The sequence below is a fragment of the Ammodytes marinus genome, assembly GCF_949987685.1.
Source record: "Ammodytes marinus genome assembly, chromosome: 2".
Lineage (NCBI taxonomy): Eukaryota > Metazoa > Chordata > Actinopteri > Uranoscopiformes > Ammodytidae > Ammodytes > Ammodytes marinus.
Genome location: NC_137231.1, coordinates 18,550,259 through 18,567,680, shown reverse-complemented (window position 1 = coordinate 18,567,680; position 17,422 = coordinate 18,550,259). Strand labels below are relative to the sequence as shown.

Here is a 17,422-nt window from a genome sequence, read left to right as displayed (position 1 = left end):
TGTACAGGACTCATACATTGGGAAGGGAAGTTGCAATTAAAGATAAATAAAATTAGCAATGAACATTTATTTTGGTGGATCTTGCTTAAAGGCAAAATGTGTAAGAGCCTGTGGCATTATTTGATTGTTTAAAATACTTGTATTTAATAAAGAAAGATTCTAAATGCACTGATTAGAAATATAAGAGGAAGGGCAAAGCTTAATATATATATTATTTTGATATTTTGGTACTGAAAAACAATGTGAAAATCCCCAGCTCTGTCTGGCATAATATGTGACATTTCTATATAATTCTTTTGAAATCATAATTGTATTGTTTTTATCCAAGTTGTCTTTTCCTTTTGTGTACACTGCTCTACAATTTGTACATACACTGTCTGGAAAATGAATGTACGATTTCAGGTCATCTTTAATTAAACTAAAATGTACTTTTATTTTTAAAGGATTTTAATTGAACACACTTCTGTTTGTCTACACTTTGTATGTAAAATCGTTGAGTCACTATTAGTTTGACAATAATAAATGATTTTTGCAACTATTGAAGTCTGCCTCTGAATTAAATTATAACCATACAGAACACTTTAACAGATGGACGCATATTTTTTTGCAGACCCAGAACAACCACAGTTGATAATGTTCTTAACAAGACCAGTAGATGGCACTGACATACAATGTTTTTAGGACATTAGAATGGGCACACCCTAATATTTGCACTGTTGTTTTGGAGATGTAGCCTTTAGCCTACTGGTATCATGCAAATCATCAGAACAAATAATCAAGTCAAGTCTTTGCTTTAAACATGTGAAAGCTTAAACTTTGTCCAAAAGCAAAGCAATAAATAAATAAAAAATGGATTGCTGGAAACGTAGTTTGGATTCATGTTGTATCTACAATATCTTTATTGGAGAACTTTTAAAAATTGGGAGTGCATTTATTCTTAGATCTTCCTCACAAATGACATGCCGACTCATATTTGATCAACAATTACACTTTTTTTGTTGTGTTCACCACACCAGTACATTGTAAGTTGCATGAGACAGTTGTTGAATGCAAACTGAAAAACCAGGATGAGCTGAAGCAAGGATGAACTTCAAAGTGATACCTGGAAAATGAGTTTTAAAAGGTCATGCATGGGTCTTTTGATGTGTAGTGGCACCAGTGCATACCAATTAATGTGTATCCATCTTTTATGATTCAAAAATAACTTGTACCACTTACGTAGACAAGTGTTGCACAGTAGACACTGTGACATGTAATAGCAGGGAACTCACAGGGATTATCAATAATAATACTTTTGCCTTGGTATTTGCTGGCTCATTGCCCTGACTTTAATGGAACAAAATACAAAGTTCTTTGTGAAGTGTAAGAAGCTCTGATCTTGTCTTGCATATGTTTAACAACTTCAAAACTCCAAAGTGCATGACACAATAAAAATCATAATGCAGTTAATTTAGACCAACAATAAATCACCTGCCCTGTTTTTATATATTGATAAGTCAAAATGTGTAAGTGAAAGGTTGAGTGAGTGTAAAATAATGTGCTGTGTAGATGCTTAAGGTATTGACATTATAGGCCAAATTCACCAGAGCATTTAAGCACTATAGGCTGTAACATTAACACAGTGAAATGCAGAAGTAACTTTTGATCCAGTGTGAAAGTATCCCTCCATCAATGACCCCTCACAAGGGTCTCCATAATGTTGCTATTTGGATCTTTCTCAAAATGAACTCACAAGATTAGTTTTTTTCTTAACGGAAATTCCCCCCAAAAAATCAGGCCTTGTATAGAGATGAATCCAGATGTTTGATAAAACCTTGAGCAGATGATGGTGTTTGACATTCAGAAATGGGGCTCAAGGCGTCCACTCCGAGAATGCCGACTCTCCCCAAGGGGATCTGCATCCTTGCCTAATAAGTAAACAAAAAAAGGAGTGTGCAATATATGGCAATCGATAGGAGTTGTGGGTCGCATTAGCTCTGTTGTTTTCTGCACAGTGGAGAGGAGGGACGGGAACCAACTGCAGCTGCACACACACACACACACACGCACACACACACACACACACACACACACACACACACACACACACACACACACACACACACACACACACACACACACACACACGCACGCGCACACACCACGCCCCTCCTGACCTCCGTGGACAGTGCCATCTACAGAGAGTGGCTCTGGGTGTCCCATGGGAGCAGGGGAATGCCGGAGAGGACGAGCGGCACACGATACCCCATTGTTTGGTTTAGCAGTCACTGATTCCACCGCCCGTGCTACCCTCCCCTCCTCCCTGAAACACACGGGCTGACCGTCTCAGCGGGTTAAATTGATTAGAAAGACGTTCGTGGTTTTGACTAATCCCTGCCCCCCCCCCCCCCCCCCCCCACACACACACACACACATTTTCGCCCCTGCTCTCGCACCTGTGGGGCTGAAGTCAAAACACAAGTTGGTCCGCAGCATCAGGCCTACATCTAGCCTTTGCTGCAAGACATAGCCAAACTGATGCGAAAGAGGGGTTTCTCAGGACCTGCTTTTTGCTGTTAAAATCTACAGAAGTTAAAGAAACAATCATAATAACCCCACCATATAAACGACTAATATTCTAATATGAACCAGTAACAGGGATATGAGCTTAACATTTAGGTGAGGATTGTGAGATGTTGCCCTTAATGGGTCATTTTAAAGAATACGCTCTACATTAATGGAAGGATCATTTTTACAAGTGCATATCTTTTTTTTCTCTTTGCTTTGGCAAAACCGATGAATACCTCCTTTAAATAGCATAGATAATTAAAATGTAGGCTAATTCAATTCTTAATGGAACCAAACATTCTTATGTGATAGCGGTCACACAGAAACCTGTTTGATCAGGGTAATGCTATATGACAGCTAAATATGGGTTTAATGACTCACGTGCCTGTAAATATATCAGTTAGATAATTATTTCCTCTTCGGGTTACGATAAGTTTAAAGAGGAAGCATCACATCAGAAGCATTCTGGGTAAATATCTTACATTTTTGAGCAATGCACCTAGATCAACTAACTGGCTGCCCTATTCATGTGTTGCTTCTTTGGAAATTGGTAAATAATCTATGACAGCAACATATTATAAAGACTATTTCAAAACAATTGCGCATGGAAGTTTTGTAACAAGTGGAGGAATTTTATTAAAGTGTGTCATCATATGTGGATTCTTCATGGTTAGGTGGAGCTGTCAATTATGTTAGGGGGAAGTGTGTGTGAGGGACACGGCGACAGGGCGGAGACTCGACAGTAGGATTCCCCAGGACTGCTCTCATAATTGGGGGAACATCTGACTTTGTCCCGCGCTGGCAGATGGTGGGTTGAGGCAGGATCCAAGGGGGGAGATTTACATCCATTGTGCAGGAGCACAAACTCCACACAGAGACAATAGTATCGGTAAGGGGCAAGGAACCATGGTTGAAAAAAAAAACTTTCCTTTTTTAACTCCAGACGAACAGGAGCCAAAATAAATGTTTAGTCAGAAAGTTGTTGCAAAACATTTTTTTTCTTTTTGTTTGCCCAAAAACAGAAATACAGATCCAATCGGAAGATTATTGAAAAATATGTTCAGTATAAAATGTTGCACTTACATTGGAAATATTTGGGGTTGAAACTTTGCCCAGACTGTTTCAGTAGACCCGCTTAAACCATGAAATACGCAAATCAACAGTTAAAGAAACTAAAGAAAATGCAGGCCTATACTCATATATCGACGCTTTGTGTTGTTTTCTGTTAGTTGTAAAATAAGGCTTTGTCAACGTTATTTCGAACTCATTTTATGACCAGTTTGGATTTGATTAACAGTCTGTTGTATTGACTAAGAATTAATTTTGGGCACTGTCAGGCAGCAGTCCAAACCCCAATCCCAACGCAGCCCTGTGCGCTGCCGGTGGAGATTGATGGACCAACCAGACGGCCATTGTTGCGGCTGACACTGATGCGATGCCTCCTCAGCGGAATCACTGCGTTCAAAGGAGCAGACGGTCGAGCTGCTGAATACGCGCCTGTCGAGAGCGCACTTGTGTTAGATTTTGACTTGAATGAATGGACCAAACAGGATTTGCTGCTACAGCCTATTCAGGGTAGCAGTAGGCCTATAGCCCAGCTCGAACAGGATCATTTCAGCACACCTTTTAAGTGGCCTTTGTAAAACAATTGGAAAAAAGAAACATTCAGTAGTAACAAAATATGAGTTTTTATCTTCACTTCTAGAAAATGGTGAGGTTGAATAATCCAAATAATATTGATCGTAGGCTATAGCGGCCCCCCACTCTCTCCTCACCCACGCGCACACAAAGAGGACCTTTCATTTAAATTACACAGCAAATACTATATTTCTTGCTTAAAGGCTTTACGGATGCGTAAAGTTTCTGCATTAAATAAATTGTTGTCTCTCCCTTATCACCAACTTAATGTGCGTAAAGTTTGCGCCAAGAGTCACTGGATGGATGCTGAATCTGGCAGAAGTCCAAACAACGGCTGCACTTTACACCAATGAGAGCATCCATTTCAACAATCGGTCCCCCATATGGCACTGAGGCCCCTCCTCCACGCTCTATCCCGGCAGAGGGTCTCATTCATGCTTCACGACAGCGATTCACTGCGAGCTTCCTGGCCCTCGGATAAACTGTTTTGATCCGATCTGGCCTCGTGACAAAGGACGACTTTCCCCACATACCTCTCTGAAAGAATATTTTGAAACGGAGTCGCTCTTAACTGTCTGAGGAGTTGAGCGCAAACGAGCAGGTGATCAACTAACGCCAGAACTCACGCTGGACATTTGCGCTTGGACAATGCTTGCAATTGGTGGGGGAATATTTCTATCAACGTCTACTTTCGTTTCCGCCGCTAAAGAAAGTGTGAGTGGATGTTGTTGCTGATCAGAAGCATCACACTGCGTCGGTAATATATTTTCCAAAGCTCTGTGAAAGCCCGTTTTTCTTCCAGCGCTCTGGAGGTGCACAGCGCCTTGGGGTGGACCCTCTGTTGTTTGCCAAAGTGCTAAAGCTCTCCAACTCGGCCTTTTTTTTGTTAAGTTCTAATAAGTGCACCGAAACCAGCAGGTAAGGGCTTAAATGTTCGGGATCCAGGAGCATCTGATACGAGAAGTGGGCGGATTAAAAGAGAGAAGTCTTGGAGAGGAGATGGATCCAATCCGGTCGTGGGTGCGTAATGTCGGGGTTGTGGATGCGAACGTGGCGGCGCAAAGGTACAGTACAAACGCAGCTGATCTATTGACATTACCTGCTCAACAGTAATATGTATGTACTTTGTTAAGGCTTATTGGCAACGTGACACAATCACCATCATCTGTAATATGTGCAAAATATGGTTCACAGTGTGTGAATATTCAACACAGAGCTGCGAACTACTTGTTGCAGAAGATAACACAGTTCCCTTTAAAACGCATTCCATAAACTCACAAAAAACGTAAAAAAATAATGAAGGAAGACTGAGCATTCAAATAATTTTGAAAGTCGGCCTAATTAAATGAAATGTCTCGTTATGTGCACACATCCAACAAAAAAACGCCCATGTTGCCAAAACGCAAAACTAAGAACAAGAACTACTTGAATATAAAGTAACAGGCAGCATCTGTGTCTTTTGCACGAAAATAATTGTATCCGTTGACAAAAAATGGTGTTATCACAATTGCACCTGAGATAGTTTCTTAAAACTTGCACATCACCAAAGTAAATATATTTATATATTTTCAGCACATTTTTTAACCATTTATGATTTTTTCTTTTTTAAATCGACATTAGTTATGTTTTTCTATTGTTGACTCCTTCTTCTACTTGTCTCGGATTGTTTTTCAAATTCCCTACAGATGTTAGGATTTATTTCCTTCATTTAATTTCTTTACGCACACACACATCAGTGTTCAAAACTAATTGAGTTCAAAGTTTAAATAAAAGCGCTGTGGCATTTTCAATAAAAAAGTAGGCAACAAGTGAATGAGTAAAGGCCAATTGCCTACATATCTTAATGACGTCAAAGAAAAATAGCAATTAGTAAGTGACATAACAATGGCCCTGTTCGTACTGTAGTCAGGCAATTTGAGTCATTTTATCGAACATTTTGTGTAATTTTAAATATTCTATAACGTGGAAGGGTACTTTGTAAGACAATACAAATAAAAGGTAAAATAAAACTCGTCACAGTCAAATCCCCCCTCGGCTTTTTTCTTTTCTTTTGCTCTTAGGAGAAACGGTAACGGCTGTCACAAAACAACCGAATAAGAACAAAAGTTTGAATCACCTGGAAATATATAAAATGTCCCATTTCAGACTAAAGTTAATCAACATACTTTTACCACCTAATCAGTTGCGCAGGCTTGTTCCTATTTATTTATTTGAGATAAAAGAGTTCCTTTTGATGGACTATGCTTAAATCTTTAATCTATTTAAAACCAACAGTCAGTTATTTGTTTTATCTTCCCCAGTTGTAGTCACAATTGCTGATTCTATTGTCGACTTTTTTAGCTTTCAACAAGTTTAGCTTTTCGTGATTTCCTTTTTTTTTGTTATAGGACTTGAGTTTTCAAACAAGTGATAGGGCCTTAAAAATATATATATTTATAAATGATATTTTTTTTGTGTTTAGCAAATTTCTAATAATAATTGTATTGGATAAGATAAAGCCATTTACAAGCAGATAGTGAAAAACATTTAAACAATGGGGAATTAATTGCTTTTAATAATACTTTTAATATAGAGGAAACTGCATTTAAAGTGCCAGTAAAAATATTCGAAAGGCATTTTTATTCAGTTTACATAATTTGCAGTGAAAATGTGTTTCTAGTTTTGTTTCATTTATCCTCCTTGAGAAATATTTCAATCACATATGGATTAAATGCCCTGTTAGATGATAATCTAATAATAAAATAACCCTTCTATTTAGCACTATAAATCAGTCGATTAAATCCAATATGAATGTCTTTAATATCATGACCCTGAAGTGTGTGCTGACTGTCTCTTTCCTGTTGTGTCCTCAGTGGAGTAGCTTTGTCAAGAGCTCATTTTGAGAAGCAGCCGCCTTCAAATCTCCGCAAGTCCAACTTCTTCCACTTTGTCCTGGCGCTCTATGACAGACATGGCCAACCTGTGGAGGTGGAGAGGACCTCGTTTGTGGACTTTGTTGAGCACGACAAGGTGAGTGAATGAATTCTCAGTGCATGTCTGTCTTAGTGATTATTTGAGGATGTCATCAATTCCCCTTCTATTTTCAGGGAAATGTGCAACACCTCAAACCATAAATCTGAAGCACCCTTGGCTGAAAAACTGAATAATCACAACAAAATAATTTTCCAGTGATACCCAGTATTTCAGCTGTAACCAGGTGCAATACTTTCGTTTTTGCTATTCTTTTGCGCAAAATGTGAAACACCTCAAACCATAAATCTGACGGGACATCGGCTGGAAAACTGTGAATAACCACAGCAAAAGAATGTATCAGTGATATACCGTATTTCAGCTGTAACCAGGTGCTCAACTTGATCTTCCCCATCCCCAGTAAAGCCAGGCATATCGAACAGCTGACGGCTACATGTTTACACAAGCTTTACCCTCAATGAGCTGATGATGTGGGATTGAAAAAGAATATCTAATGACTAATTAGCAGCTTGCCTCATTAGGAGGACATCACTACTTTTTTAAAATGCAAATTATGCTTGCTACTGTTAAGTTATACAGTGAACTAATCATCAAAGTCTCTTTCCCTTCATGCCCCCCTCTAAATACATGCTGTGTGTGTGTGCATGTGTGTGTTAAGGGGGGCTGGATTCCTCTGGTTGGACGAGACCAAAATAAGAAAGGGTGCAGAGTGGAGACAGAGTTAGAAAGTGACTGGAAAGCCTGGGAGCCTGATGCCCAGTGTTGATGGATGTTTTTGCCTTGTGGTGAGGGGAGCGAGAAGCTCCTAAACTTGCAACAGCTCTCCCCTGTGAGAAAGACAACCGTCCTGTCAACTCAAGTTCAAACATAGTTTTACTATGAATTTCATGGGCAGGCAGGGAAGGAGGGAGGGAGGCATGCAGGCTGAGGCACTAATGCTGGGGCTGAGAGCTGTCAGTGTGCTCCTCTTTTGTGTCACCCAGGCCAGTGAATAATATGATGGCAGCAGAGGAGTTCATTTTCTGCATGGTTACCCTGGCATCTGTTTTTGCTTTGTAATTATGCAGAGGTATAGCGATGGCATGGCAAAAATAAATGTTCCTCTGCGTATATTTAACAAATTTATGAAGCCAGGCATCCATCAATCCCCTGATGTTAAGTCTCAATCTCTCTTTTCGATATTAAGTTTCCAGCTTTGTTACTTTCCAACTTATCTTCATGCATCTTAATTTTTCCCTGCTCCTTACAACTGTCTCCAGTTTTCCTCTGCTCTCCCCAACCTCCCCGTTCTCTCCCTTCCTCTCTTGCTCTCGTCTCTCTGATGCCAGCCTCCTGGGTTATTGGACCAGAGAGCATTCCTTTGAGACCACTTAGAAAGACCAGTAGAGGTGGAGGAAGAGAAAGGAAGAGAAGGAACAAGAGACATAGAAAGGAAGAAGCAAGAGGCCAGTGGAGTGCCTTGGGGGGAAGGAGGGATAGCGGAAAGGAAGTTTTTCTGTCAAGGTCGACTGCTGCTCAGTCTCACATACAGTACTTTCCACTTTCTGAGCCACACTTTGCACACACACAAACACACACACACATGCACGGCAGAACCATGCACGTGCTACCTTGTCGCGGGGAGGACCGCTGCATTTGATCTTAAGGTTTTAGGAGTTTGTATCAGACATGATAGTTCAACCTCTACAAAGAATATCCGACTCAAGGTTAAGCGCTCAGCTCTCGAGCAGAACCAAAGGTCCCACGCGGGCTTTGAGCCTACAACCCTCTGATCTCCATGCTGCTCCCAGGGAAAGGGCGAGCCGCAGGATTAGTAGAGACTCGCTGATGCTCAGCTGTACTTATCTGTGCCCCAAATGTGCTTAACTGCATGCCCGTCTGTGTGTCTCTCCTCCCATTCCAAGGAGCAGACGGGAGAAAAGACCAACAACGGCACGCACTACAAACTGCAGCTCCTCTACAGCAATGGTGAGTATATAGTCCACCATGATAACTCTTTACCACTATGACTTCTTTGCCCCAGAAGTGTCTAATTTGATCATTCGGACAACAAATCCTAGGCCTGCATGTAACATGAGTTGAAAAAGGTCAAGTTGACACCAGCGCCCTAACATGACACACACCTTCCCACTTAAGTTGTCTTCCTCCACATCTACCCATGTAGTACTCCGTAAATTACCCTCCAATCATCATCTTATCACTGGGTTTGTACAATTCACAGTTATATCTCTGCAAGGAGCCACTTCCGGGCCCATGTATTGGGAAATGAGGTACACGTTGGCACCTCCTCCCCTCCATCCCCCCTCTCATACCCCCCCCCCCCCCAACTCCTCCAACCCCCCATGGTGCCTCCACATCAGTTTGGGGGGATACACAGAGAAACTCGGTTCCCATGAGCCACTGCTGCCCCTACTCTGCCATCGCAGTGGCACCCATGGGAGAGAAGATAAAAGACATGTTCCAGAGCAACCCCCTCATACACCCTCCACGCACACCCGCGCGCATGTACATACAAGCACACCAAAAGCACTTCCTCTACATCCCCTCCTATCTTCCCCTTCCCCCTAGCGATATCAAAGGCATCTCGATTGAGACTTTGATGAGAGGAACACATTTTAAAAGCAATACTCTCCAAAGTCTATGTAAAAAAAAAAAATCCTTAGCTAATGCGCTCTTCTCTCAAGAACCAATTCATTACAAGTCGTTTCGCCATCTTGTGTGATTTACAGCGATGGTTCTGAAGCACCCAGAGGTTCAGGTGTTTCTGTAAATCTCACTCAGAAAGACATTCGTTACAGAGAAGCGAGAAATGCTTCTAAAAAGACATTTACCCTTCAATTAAAGACATTTACAAACCAATCAGGCACTGTTTCACCTGTTGGCATACGACTCCAATCTCCTGTCAGTGAAACAACTTGGCAACAAACCAGAAGTTGATGGCGAAAATAACCAAAAAAGAAAGAAAAAAAAGCAGCTTGACAAATCGTGAGAATGTGGTTATAAATTCTGGCCTCAAAGCAGGACATGACTAATAATCATCAAACATCAAATAACCCCCCCAATCCCCTCAGAAACCATCAGAGAGAAAATATGAACTGCATGCCAATCTTATTCCTCTATGTGGGCTGGACTGAGTTCAATGCTTTTTCTGAGAGCTTGTCCAGAGTTTGAGATAAAAAAAGATTAATGTCATAAATCTTTCCATCTTATTTTGAGAATCCTCACAACCATGTACTTTGTATTTGATTTTTTTAAATTCAACTGGTGAAAGCAGGTTTAGATATAAATACATTTTTAGTCCCTTTTTCAAATTTTTTCGATTATGTAGTATTTTGCGATTAGAGCCAACTGAATCAGCCCTTAGTTCTTCTTCTCCAATAATGTGAAGGTTATCTGCACAGTAAAAAGGTTTCCAGCTTGATTTCTCCTCTAGTCCATGTTTCCATTCAACTTAATGATCGATGGCAGGAGATGATACATTCAGGAAGAACTGCATGGTTCACCATAGTAAAATCTTTGTCATTCTAAAAATTAGTCGTTAAAGTTATCAATCACAACCAATTTCTGCACTTTCTTTTCGCAGGGGTTCGTACGGAGCAGGATCTTTACGCGCGACTTATCGACTCTGTCACCAAACAGGTTAGTGAACGTTCCTTAAGTCTTCTCAGTGAGGGTATTTTACCCTCAGATGTGCGAGTTATAGAGTTTGATTGATTCTACATGAAACTTAATCTCCCCCATTGCTCCTTATTTCCTTCTCTCAGCCCATATCGTATGAGGGACAAAACAAGAATCCAGAAATGTGCAGAGTTCTGCTCACACACGAGGTTATGTGCAGGTGAGTCTTAAACACACACACCCGCTCATTCAAACCTTCACCCACAAGGGACCAAATCCAAATAGCCATTACTCTACTTCACTCTGCTTTGTCTCAATCAGCTTGAAGTGTGGTTTTGGGGAAGATGCTTGGGGCTTTACTTTTTTTCCGAAGTCTGTGGTTGAACTGTAAGTCTAGCCTGTCTGTCATCACCCTTGTTACAGTGGTAAACCCCCTGCTGCTTTCTGCTGTAACGCAGCATGTTACTGGTCGGCTCCTGTTTCTTCCTTTGGCTCCTCTCTCTCTTCCTGGCCAGGACTTTCACAGCCAGACCACAGCCAGACCACAGCTGACAGCAGCAGCAGCAGCAGCAGACACTCTTTAGGGCAACTCCTCAAATTGTAACGCTGTCACTTTTTGTTTGGCCAAGACATTGGGTTTGAACTTTGTCAACATGTGATGACAAGTGTAGCGGTATTTATTCGGCGTCACAGCTATATTGTCTCCTCCAAAGCAGAGAATATCATAACGAGTGCTGTTGTGCCTGAGGGACCAACGGGGTTTTGGGGTATGATTCGGCGAATAAAGAAAATAGGCGAACAGCGTGGTTATGGATGTGGAAGAAGCTGAAGAGTAGCTGCCTGGAAGTGGGGCAGTGACCCAGGATTGGAGGGCAGAAGGGCAGGGGGAAGGATAAGGGGGCTGCGACATGGAGAGAGGGGCTAAGACAGAGTGGGTTTTTGCCATTGTGTAGCCAGCAGATGCCCGAATGTGACTCACAGCTGGCTAATAACAGAGCCGAGGAGGCAGAGGGCAAGCGTCACAGCTGGGGAGTGAGGCCGTCTGACAGAGGGGCGGAGGGGGGCAGGGCAGGGCCAAGCTGGGACACGAGAGGGGTGAGGCGAGGTGTAGGGGTGGCAGATGGTTAGGGGTGGGGGCACTTTTGTTATGCAGTGAAGGGGACTTTGGGGCGGGGGGTGGCCAGCAGGCTCCTCGGACAGGACTGCTGACGAATAGTAGGTTGTTGTGGGATGGTGTGTGTGTGTGTGTGTGTGTGTGTGTGTGTGTGTGTGTGTGTGTGTGTGTTTGTGTATTTGCGTGTGCGTGTGCGGTGAAGCTGCGTGGGGGTTGAGTTTGATTTTGAAATCAATGTGACAGATTGCCTGGCTGGCTTTTCACTTTTGAATGGTCTCTCACTGTTTGTAGGGTGTGTTGTTGTACCTTTTCTTCCTCTTTTATTCTTTTGTCCATTCTTCCCCTCCCCTCTCATGCCTCCTTTGTGTGCTCCTGGATCTTGGCCGACTGCGGCACAGAGTAGTCTGGGATGTGGATGGGCCAGACAAATAATGCCTCCTGTTAAATTTGTGTGTTTTTTTCCTCTACTGACTTTTTCCTCTTTTCTGACTCTTTTTCCTGCCCACCCAGCCGCTGCTGTGAGAAGAAAAGTTGTGGCAACCGAAACGAGACGCCCTCTGACCCAGTCATCATTGACAGGTAATGAGATCAATCCACGTCCCACACATCATCCACCACCTCAAACAACCACCACTTCACTCTAAATGTCCAGGATGTATGCACTTATGCAGTCACAAAGAAAGAGAGAAAGAGAGAGATATTGTGTGAAGGTTCCTGTGCTGAGATCAGCTGTTGCATTAGCCAAGTGAAAAAAGTATACATATGGATGTGGGCTGGATGTATGTGTACAGTAGCGCCTATATATATACGTATATATATATATATATATATATATATATATATATATATATATATATATATATATATATATATATATATATATATATGAATATGTGCATGCATCACATTTAAATATGAATTTATACAACACAAGTAAAGCATTTCATTGTAGTCAGTGTTTCTTCCGTGTCAGTATACACTGCATAAATGCAAGCAGGCTGTAACACACCACGTAAAGTATCTGTGTCCATGTCTGTCTCCCATGTGTTCACTCTCTTCAGCTTTCTGTTTATCTGTTGATCTATATTCAGCCTGCGGGATCTGTTTCAATTTGGTCACTCATTACGTCTAACAGCCGACATTGCACCTGAAACCTGCCAAAAGTGTAGATTTCCCTTTCATCAGAAGCATGTGGATCTTTCATTCCAACCAGACTTGGCCCACATATGTAGTAAATGTTCACCCTGACAGCCAGTTATCAGGCTTAAAGGGGAATGACCACCGCCATAATCAGCGTGTGTGAGGGCCTACACGTCCGAGGGATTTTGGGAGGTCTCGCACTGTCTGCCTGGCATTAAACAGTGTGATGAATGCTCATAAGCAGACCGCATGTGAACTACTTTCTCTGTGATGTCATGGACGCAACCTTCATCTCCTCTCTCCCTCCCTCCATCCCTCAATCCCTCTTCTTCTCTCCCCTTCCTCCCTTCCCTCAAATTGTCTGTTGAGAAAACCCTCACTTCATATACGTCAAGGACCATTTTCTTTCCCCTCCTCAGTTCAAGCTGGCTGGCTGTTGACAGTGTGTCTCAAAGGATCTCCGCTGAAGATAGTTTTCATATAATGGAAAAATTGGGCTGTTGTCTTTCGAATTTTCCCAGAATACCTCGGAGCAGCTGCTTTTCTCTTTTACTGTAGCACATTACTCCCCCCACCGCCTTTTTATACTTCCTCCTAACATGGCTAAACCTCTTCCAAATTTGTTTGTGAGAAGCTCTGCGGTGGGCTGGTGTGGAAAGATCTATATATCTTTGTGACTCCATATGGGTGTGCGTGTGTATGTGTGCAGGCTGGTGTGTTGCTATAGGAGGATTGATTTAAATGGAATCATTGACCTACTGTGATCTCTGATCAAACTGGGCATATCCTGTCCTGATGAGGGCTTCTCCTTCTCAACTGGCCTGCAAATTCATCTCTTCTGAGAGCTGCCTATTACCAGCCAGTTAATTTCTGATAAGCCAATGGAATTTAGATTGGCCCTGTGCCCTCTTATCCCACCTTATGGGCACTTTCTCAATCGACTGTGCACAAACGCAGTGCACTGAAAAAGTATAGAAAAGATTGTCAGGGTAAGACGTATATATACGTTCTGAGCATGCAGACACTGCTTGTGTGCACACATAAGGACGCATATTTTCATGTGCATGTGGGGACCTTTGCACGTTTATTTATGTATGCATTTGAATGTATGTGCGATAGTCTAGGTGTCTTTGTGACCCCTACTTTGACCTTTCTCCGTAGTCACTGCTTAGGTCTTAAATTATTCATCTGTATATTTGTGTGTGTACAGCCTATGTGCATTTGTGCCTGTGTATGTCTGCAGTGTGTGTGTGTGTGTGTGTGTGTGTGTGTATGTGTGTGTGTGTGTGTGTGTGGGGGGGGGGGGGGGGCGGAGAGAGAGAGATGGTCTGTTTCTGTGGCTCCAGTAATCAGCCTCCTGCTCCTAGCCTCAACACCTGTTCTCCAATTAACATGCAGCGTGCTGGGGCCCCACTTGCTCCTGTGTTCAGCCGCTGCTTTCTGCCCCTCTTTCTTCATCCTTTTCTCTTTTTTCTCCCGGCCCACATGCTCCCTTCCACCCCGCCTCGCCTCCTGTATCTACTGCTGCGCACCCCACTCGCTCCCACTGTGCACTCACTTCCCCACTGCCTATTGCTTAATTCCCTCACTTCTCTGCTTTCCCCTTTCCCGTTATACCATCTCCTCCAACACCAACACCCCCTCCTTCCCTTTAGCCTGTCTAATTTTGCCATAATTAGGCGGTGTCATTAGGACACCTACCCAAGCACAAGGGAGTTTGCAATTCCCCAAACGGCCCCAAACCCCCTCTTTTCTAATCTCCTTTCCATATTGTTTCAGTTTTCTCTCCCCCTGCCCCTGCTCCTGCTCCTGCTGCTGCTGCACCCCCTCCGTCTCCCTAATCCTGATTTGAGTGAAAGGAGAGAGAGGAGATCACAGCTGATCCATAGGGATGGAGGGTGGAGGGGGCCAAGGGATGAAGAGAGGGCAAGGGCAGTCGTTGACAAAGACGTGACTCTTTAAGTTGCGTATGGGAGAGAATTATCTAATGCCCCACTGCCTGCTGTGTCTAATAGTTTTACAATTATCTGATCTTAACGTTGGTGAACCCCTGTGCTCACAGGCCCGACGTGACTCCTCTGCTCGGAGAGTGTCTTATCTTTGACTGATGGACTTCCTTGTACAATGATTGGTTAGAGGATTGATAAGTGGATAAACAGATAAATTGATTCCTCTGGGCTCATTCCCATAAATGTTCACTTACTCTTCAAAGTCATGCGATCAGGTTTTAACATCTTTCTTTGTTTTTGATTTTTTTTAGTACTTGGACATAATAGTTTTGTATTGTATTACAGTTTTTCTGCAATTAGCTCTGGAACCTTAAATTAATCAATTGGTTGGTCGATAATGAATGAGAAGAACTTATTTATCATGCATAAAAGCTAATTGTTTACTGGTTCCAGCTGCTTGAAAGTGAAAAATTGCTGCTCTTCTCAGTCTTGTACATTTGAGTTACTGATTAACTAAGAAATCTACAATCAACATAACAATCATATGATAAAAATAGAATCAGCCCTATGTACAACACTGGTGTTTTCCACCGATCTTTGTCGCTTTCACTCTGAAAAGGTTGTTTACTCTGAGAAGTATTAACCCAGGCAGATCTGTTAATGGCAGGATTATTGCCATGCTGACCTCCGACCTCAGAGGAACTATATTGGTTCTGGGCCAAAGCTGGCCTCTGTATTTATGAGTGAACCATGGGTTTACAATGGAGACAAGCAGATGTCAGTATTAGTATTAGGTTATGTGGTTTGGGTGGGAGGGGTCAGTGCTCAGTGTGAGTGCGTGCTTTTATATTTGGCTAAGACGCTGAGATCAATAGTTGGTCATAAAGAGTGTGTGGAGGGATACATCGCAGGGCAAGAACCTTGTAAGGGTGTGTGTGTGTGTGTGTGTGTGTGTGTGTGTGTGTGTGGGGGGGGGGTGATCAATGGCAAGCACTATCTCACTAATTGATCGTGTTTCAAAGAGGGGTCTTTTTTAACAAGCGGGCGCTCAGAGAAAAGAAGAATAATCAATAGGAATTTTCCAATGTTGTCAATATGGCTCTTTCCTCCCCGAGAATCAAAATGAGCTCACAAAGGCTCGAACTCTCTCGTGCATATCAGGCTTAGATATTTGAAAACTGACCTAAAGAACAGAAACCTCTATCTGGAATGCATGACAACGTAGTGTTTCTTTTTTATAAAATGTAGTTTTGCGAGTCGATCATCTTACTATTTAAACCATGATTAGTTGTCTTGGGCGAGGGCCTGACTTCAAATGCTTGGCTTCAAGAGGAATCCATTACTCTTAATCTTAGGTTGTAGGTTGTATTGATCTGTTTGTAGTCCTGTTTCTAGGTTTTTGCATGTACCTCAGCTTTGTTTTCAACTAGTCAGTGCAAGGTTTTAATTTTTTTCAGTCGTAATCGATGTGCAGTGGATAGCTTTAGTTTTAGCTCAATTACAAATTCCCTATTGACTGTTTAGTATTGGAGTTATTTTTTCATCATACCTTATGCTATGCTTTTTAATGAAAAAAGACGTCTCACAGTAAAGTAACGTCCCAACACACATGCACACAGAGTCTCCAATCAGCCTTTCAGTGGAGAAAAACTGTGGGTCTCTTTTATAGGTTCTTTACGGATTAGCACTGTCTGGACAGTTTGACAATAAACTATTCAGATATCATTTGTCAGTGTATGTAAATGTCTGGTCTCAAACAGTGTGTTGTCTCAGAGAGGCAGTCTGACCATCTGTTTCACTGTTCAGTCGATCCACCTGCTCGTGCCTGCTTGTCTTAAACTTTCTTTTGAAAAAAATAACATTGTATGATGATGCGGGCCACCACCCTCTGTGCTTCTGAAGGCTATTTTTCTACTGACGTCTACCTGTTCTTAGGGCCGGCAAGATAGTTTCTCCTTGTATTGCTAATGGTGGGGAACAGCATCCTCCTCCTTCTTCAGCTTTAATCAAAAGGGAAATAGAAGGTCTTTGGGAAAAGAACATTAAACTATCAGCCAAAGAATAAATGCAGAAACATTTGTTGGACCGTGTCAGGGGTCAAATTCTTCCCATTTCCCAGATGCATACTCAGGCACTGTAGCCAAGTTGCTCTGTTAGGTCATCATATACAGTATACACTTGAGAGTTTTATGTGTGAGACAACATTTTCATTTTTTTCTCATACTCCCAGTGTAAGATTCCCTTTAAGCTGTGGAGTGGGACTTACACTATAGCTTTCTCTGTTGATACTGGCATGTTGTAAATGTACTTGTCCACTACAGTTCTAATCACATTTGCTTAAAGCTGACTTGACTTCAAGTCTTGTAAGAGGTGAAAATTCTAACTGCTTTGTTTTAATGATCACATTTTGTGGACAAAACACAACGAAAATACATGGATTTGAGTT

At 42.2% G+C, this 17,422-nt stretch overlaps 2 protein-coding genes across 4 annotated transcripts in view; both read left to right on the top strand.

The window, feature by feature from the left end:
• LOC307256219 (uncharacterized protein) overlaps nucleotides 1-3,940 on the top strand; it is a gene marked incomplete at both ends in the record, with an annotated part of 31,544 nt that extends 27,604 nt beyond the window's left edge. The window contains 1 exon segment of the mRNA XM_080035118.1: nucleotides 3,885-3,940. Within this exon segment, the coding sequence (XP_079891244.1) occupies nucleotides 3,885-3,940 (56 nt within the window).
• Nucleotides 3,941-5,115: 1,175 nt separating this feature from the next.
• ebf2 (EBF transcription factor 2) overlaps nucleotides 5,116-17,422 on the top strand; it is a gene marked incomplete at both ends in the record, with an annotated part of 30,363 nt that continues 18,056 nt past the window's right edge. For 2 of the 3 annotated variants that reach the window (XM_080040499.1, XM_080040498.1), the window contains 6 exons: nucleotides 5,116-5,249; nucleotides 7,038-7,194; nucleotides 9,060-9,123; nucleotides 10,739-10,794; nucleotides 10,920-10,993; nucleotides 12,398-12,466. In XM_080040499.1, the coding sequence (XP_079896625.1) occupies nucleotides 5,116-5,249; nucleotides 7,038-7,194; nucleotides 9,060-9,123; nucleotides 10,739-10,794; nucleotides 10,920-10,993; nucleotides 12,398-12,466 (554 nt within the window). The remainder of the gene's footprint in view (nucleotides 5,250-7,037; nucleotides 7,195-9,059; nucleotides 9,124-10,738; nucleotides 10,795-10,919; nucleotides 10,994-12,397; nucleotides 12,467-17,422) is intronic. The other variant, XM_080040500.1, reaches the window with a different exon arrangement.